The sequence below is a fragment of the Centruroides sculpturatus genome, unplaced genomic scaffold (assembly GCF_000671375.1).
Source record: "Centruroides sculpturatus isolate CEXI.00-Female unplaced genomic scaffold, Cexi_2.0 scaffold679, whole genome shotgun sequence".
NCBI lineage: Eukaryota > Metazoa > Arthropoda > Arachnida > Scorpiones > Buthidae > Centruroides > Centruroides sculpturatus.
Genome location: NW_019385053.1, coordinates 336,603 through 342,602, shown reverse-complemented (window position 1 = coordinate 342,602; position 6,000 = coordinate 336,603). Strand labels below are relative to the sequence as shown.

General features: G+C 34.6%; 1 protein-coding gene across 1 annotated transcript in view; it reads left to right on the top strand.

Annotated features, from left to right (window-relative positions):
* Window positions 1-6,000, top strand: part of LOC111633992 (F-box/LRR-repeat protein 20-like) — a 90,247-nt gene that overhangs the window by 81,490 nt on the left and 2,757 nt on the right. Inside the window, exons 13-14 of the mRNA XM_023378660.1 lie at window positions 692-748; window positions 5,765-5,977. Of these exons, the coding sequence (XP_023234428.1) occupies window positions 692-748; window positions 5,765-5,977 (270 nt within the window). The remainder of the gene's footprint in view (window positions 1-691; window positions 749-5,764; window positions 5,978-6,000) is intronic.

The following is a 6,000-nucleotide window of genomic DNA, read 5'->3' as shown; positions in this document are numbered from 1 at the left end:
TACAGTTGTCCCTCTATAGTCCGACGTTTTTTAATCCGACATGCTCAGTAGTCCGACGCACCTCCCGTCAAGGTACCCGTCCCCGTTACGTGTCTGCTTGCACAGAAGCATGTCGCGATGTGAATCTCCCCATCCAGTTTTTACATGATGACACACATTTCGTGTGTTTTATGTGAGCAGTTCTGTTCGAACAGTTGGAGAATATTGTAAGTTACTGCTAGCAAAACAATGCGAAATATGTAATTATTTTTGGTAATCTGGACACTTTTGGTAATCTGACACACCTTTGGTCCCATACCTGTCGGATTATCAAGGGACAACTGTACTAATAATGGTAATGTAAGGAATAATTTGAAAAAGCAAATGACTGATAACATTTTGAAAGTGTTTCAAATGTATAAATTTATGACAATGTTTATAATCTTGTTTCTTTGTTAAATCTGTTATCAAATAAGAATATAAATAGATGTAATATAAATTGGCCTTTGTTTTTTTAATATAACTTATTTATTATTATGCCATGATTTATAATTATTTTTTCATTTTTAAATGAATATAAAAATGAATAATAAATCAGGATAGAACTAATATATATAATATAATCTATTAAAAAACAATATTAAATAGTTTATTTTAATCTGATTTTAAACTTCATAAATTTTAAAACATGCTTTTTCCTTGATTTTAATAGATCACTGACAATACATTATGCTATCTTTCTGCTGGCTGCCCAAACTTAGAAAAATTGGTGAGTATTATTAATTAATTTATTAAATGCAATAATTTAAAATGTTACAAATTGAATAATAATTTCAATATTTTTATTAGAATTAATAAAAAAAATTTGCTATATACAATGTATAAATGTGCATTGCATGTAACAATCATAGCTGCTTATTGTATATAGCTAATATTTCTTTTAGTGTATTTTAATTATTTTGCATTGTAAATGTTGAAACATTTGCAATGCAAAATGATTATGAATAATAATTAATGCAAAAGATTGAAAAAGATTAATGAAAAATAATGCAAAAGATTTGAAAGTTTCTGTTTAAAAAAGTTATATACAAAACTTGCTTATATTAAAAATGTCTGTCACAAATTATAGTTAAAGTTTATTATTCTGCTTCTTCGTCTGGCATTATGGATCTTGGTGGCCATTAGTTGCAGTCACAATCCTTCTCCATCTCATTTGGTCTACAGCCTGCCTCTTCCAGTCTTCGATTCTAAGGTCTTGAAGATCTTCAGTGACCCCATCTATCCACCTTTTCCTGGGACGACCTCTTGGTCTCTCCCTTTCCCCTCATAATGGAGTCCTTGCGATGCTGTTGCCATTGTAGGTAGCCTTATGATATGACCTAGCCACTTCTTCTGGCAGGATTCTCCCATTTTAGAAATAACCACGTATTTAGTCTTTTCATTGATGATGATCAGACCCATGCTCTTTGTGGCTGTTGCTAATTTTGACATTAATCTTGCCACCTCACCTTGAGATGCTCCGGTTTTGACAATGTCATCTGCATATGCTAGGTAGTGACAGTTTGTCTCTTGAGTTATTTTCATTTTTATTGTCTATCTCCTGGGCCATTCTGACTAGTTTTTCTAGAGTGATGTTAAAGAGAAGAAGAGACAAGGCATCTCCCTGTTTCAGTCCTGTTTTGCTCTGGAAGCTTTATGACATTGTGGTCCTGGTTTTTTCTGGTATACCACACTTCATTCATGCAAATTTTTGCAATTCTGGAGAGTTTGTCTGGTACCTCAAACTCTTCCACACTGATTGCCTGTGAATGCTGTCACATACCTTTTGAAAATTGATTTATAGCAGGTATGTGTCAATATTGTATTCCCAGTTCTTCTCAAGAACTTGTCTTAATGTGAAGATTTGATTGGTTGTGGATCTATTTTTTCGAAAACCAGTTTGATATTCATGTATGATTCCCTTCATGTATGGAGTCAATCTCTTCATAACTAGAGATGACAGGATCTTGTATATCACCTGGAGTAGGGAGATCTCCCTGTAGTTTTTAGACTCCATTTTATCTCCTTATGGATGGGGATTATGCCTGCTTCCTTCCATTCCATTGGCATTATGTCCTGTCTCCAGATCTACAGAATTAGATTATGGATTGTTTTTATAAGCTGCTTTGATGAGCTTGGGTTTGATATTGTCATTCTCTGCAGCTTTGTGGTTATGGAGATTTTGTATGATAATCTGAACTTCACTCTGAGTAGCTTCTTTAACTTCTGGTTGGATAAAAAATTTGGTTGAGTTATTTTCATTTTTATTGTCTATCTCCTGGGCCATTCTGACTAGTTTTTCTAGAGTGATGTTAAAGAGAAGAAGAGACAAGGCATCTCCCTGTCTGTTTTGCTCTATGTATGCTTTTATAGGGAAATGGGGTCATGGAGTCTAGACAGTTCAGGAGATCCTGAAAATATTCTTTCCATCTTTTGGAAACTTCCTGTTTGTTGGCTAACAAACTCCCACATGCATCCTTGATGATCAGGGGTTTTGGTCAATATGTGTTGTATAGAGTCTTAATGTTGCTGAAGAAGCCTCTTACTTTCTGCTTCCTCAATCAAATCTGTGAGAAACTTCCTTTTCTGCTGTCTAATAGTCTTAGAATGTTTTGATGCCTCATCATATTGGTATTTGATATGTAGGTCTTCTGGGATGTCAAGCCAATTCATTCTTGCTTTCTTTTTTTGATTTACCTCTTCCTCACATATGCTGTTAAACCATGATTTCTTTGGCTTGTATCCTCAAGGTAAGGTTTTTATGGTTACCTCTAAGATGGGTGTATGCATTGCCTTCCAGGCTTAGTCCATTTCCTTCTCTTCCATCATATTCAATTCTAGATCCTTTTTCCATTTCTTCCTGGTATTATTGCCTGGTGTCATGAGTTTATGTACATCGCATGAGAAACAATGGGTTTGCTTGTCCTTCATTACCCAGAGTGTCACTTTCATGCTGACTCTCAACTGGAAGTGATCTGCTTCTGCTCCTCTGAGACTATGTATGCTTTTTATGCTATTATGATACCTCTGGTTAATGAGTATATGGTCTATTTGATTCTGAGTTTTGCCATCTGGGGATACTCATGTTTGTTTGTAAATGTTTTTTATAGGGAAATTAATACTATGTATTATCAGATCTTGAGTGCTGGCTAGGTTGATAAGTTGCTCTCCATTATCATTGGTTGTCTCATGCAGGCTCTCCTTTCATATAGTGGGTTTGAAGCACCGCTCTTTGCCTATTTTAGCATTAAGGTCCCCAAGAAGCATCACTGTCTTGTGTTGGAACCCCCTGCCAGTATGTTCTCCAGCTCCTCAAAGAATTTGTCTTCGTTTCCTCCATTGCTGACTTCTGTAGGAGTATGGACATTGACCAGTATGATATTGAACCACTGGCCTCTCATTCTGAGCTTGGAAATCCTGTCAGAAATGCATTAAAATGCCAAGATCAAGTCCCATATATGCTCAGCTATGATGAAACCCATGCCTAGCTCATGTCTAGTATTTGCTCCATATAGGATCATCATGTTCTCCAAGGTGATTACATCTTCCCCCACCCATCATGTTTCTTGGATGGCTGTGATATCCATCTTATATTTCTATAGTTCTTCTATTACTCTCTTAAGTGCTCCTGCTCTGTAAAGACTTCTTACATTCAAGGTTCCTAAGTTCAGTTTGTTTTTCCAGTTTACTTGTTGAATTCCCTTTAAAGGCTGTCCGATTGTTTTCTTGTGGCTGTTTCATAACCGTCCTGGTTTTTATATGATGGGATTGTTAGCCCCATGCACAACCCCCAACCTGGAGGACCAGGGTATCTCTCTTCATCTGTTTTCTCTTCTCTCCTTTGACCTTTCTGGCATAGGAGGCCTTACCATTAGCTATGCTACCACCAGCATAGCCCTCAGAAACACAAGCCCACCACGATGACAAGGTGGAGATACCAATGGTGGTCATTATTCTGCACCCTCTGAAAAATAGCTGATGATCCAACTACTTTTCAGAGAGTGCTGGATAAAATAATTCAATCATTATCATCTCAAGAATAATTAGGAAGGCCCACAAGTGTAATTCAGTAAACTGTAAATAGTCTATGTTGTACTGTGCTGAATGAACATTGCTTTGTTAGAGCTTAGCACATGTCTTTTGTATCCAATAATGCCATGAATAATATATTTTTACACAGACAGTGCAAGGGCAATGCACTGAAAAATAGTTTCTCATATTCAGAATGTAGCTTTTCTGAGCTGTGTATTTACAGTACATGTCTCAAAAATAAATAATACAGTATATGCATATGAATTGTAAATGTTGATTTTGTATAATGACATTTTTATTAACATTTTTGTGAATTTTTCAGTTAATCTAAGACAGTATAGTCTCACTGTGTCAGTTTCAGACTGACAAAGAGTGTGCATAAAAGAAACCAAATCCTATAGCAGTGAGTGCTTGTACAAAATGTACAGCAATTTTTGGATTGTGTGTAACTTATTGAATAGTGTAGAAATAGTGTCCAGTAATCTGACATTTTCAATAATTTGGCATTATCTGATCTAACAGGTTCCAAATTAATGAACTACTGTAATAAGTCAATTATAAACAATGTTGATTTTACAAATTTTATAAAAATATTAGACATATTTTTTATAATTGACTTATAATTATATATAACAAATGACATTGTAACAGAATTCTTATGTAAAAATTTATCTAAATATATAAAATTACTTGTCCTGACTGACTGACTGACTGATTCATCATCGCGCAGAGCGAACCACTGAATCTAAAGAGGTGAAATTTGATACGTACACAGTTAGGGTACATCATGAAAACGCACACTAAGAAGGAATTTTTTTAAAATTTCCCCGCAGGGGGAGAGGGAGAGGATTAAGGCTTACAGTACAGTAGAATGGCTTCTACTGTACTATTTTCGATGCAATTTTTCGTTTTTAACTACGTTTAATTTTCATCGAGTATTTAGATGTATTAAATTGATAACATCTCAGACATTGTTATAAATATTTTTATATATTTTGATTTTTTAACCAAATGTTTGAACTGTTTTAAATTCGAATTTGTTATTGCATATTGGTTTGATTATAGAACGATTGTAAACGTTCCAGAAAATTGATCAAATTGAAAATAGTTCATTTGGTTCTCAGTAATTCTCATCATTCTCAGCGGTAGGTGTTAACAATTACTATGGTTGTTGAAATACCGAATATAAATGGGGTTTGCTTGCAAAATCCTCTCAGGCAAAGCCGTGGGTAACAGCTAGTTAAGTAATAAATACACTATATACTGGATAATTTACAAAACACTTACAAACCAAAAATCCAGCTTGTGAAACACAAAACGATGGAGAAAATCAAATGTTTTCCATTGCTTTTAGCAATCATCTTTAAGTTAAAAAATGTATTAGGAAACAGGTATCTGAATAGAATGGCAATGGAATATTTTATCATAGAATTTCTTTTTACGAGGCTCGAACCCACAGCATTCAGTTGTACTAGTTTAGCATTGCTAGAGTTACCACTGCTCCACCAAGCCCCATGACAATGGAATGTAATAATTTAAAATATAAAACGAGTGTCTGATTGGTAGACAGTAATCGTGTGTTTGTATCAGGATGTAAATATCAAGATGTAAAAGTAATATTAAATATCCAATAATGCCCTCCAAACTGAGGATAACATGTTTTTAAAAAGTTATTGTTAGTTTATTAGATTAATGTTTTTATTTTCCTTTACAGAGTCTGTCTCATTGTGAATTAATAACAGATGAAGGTATCCATCATCTTGGAACCAGTCCATGTTCTTCAGAACATTTGAATGTTCTTGAATTAGACAATTGTCCTTTAATTACTGATGCTTCCCTAGATCATTTGATAACTTGCCATAGTCTTCAACGTATTGAATTATATGATTGCCAGCTGATTACAAGAGCTGGAATCCGTCGTTTGAGGGTATGTGAATACATATGTATATC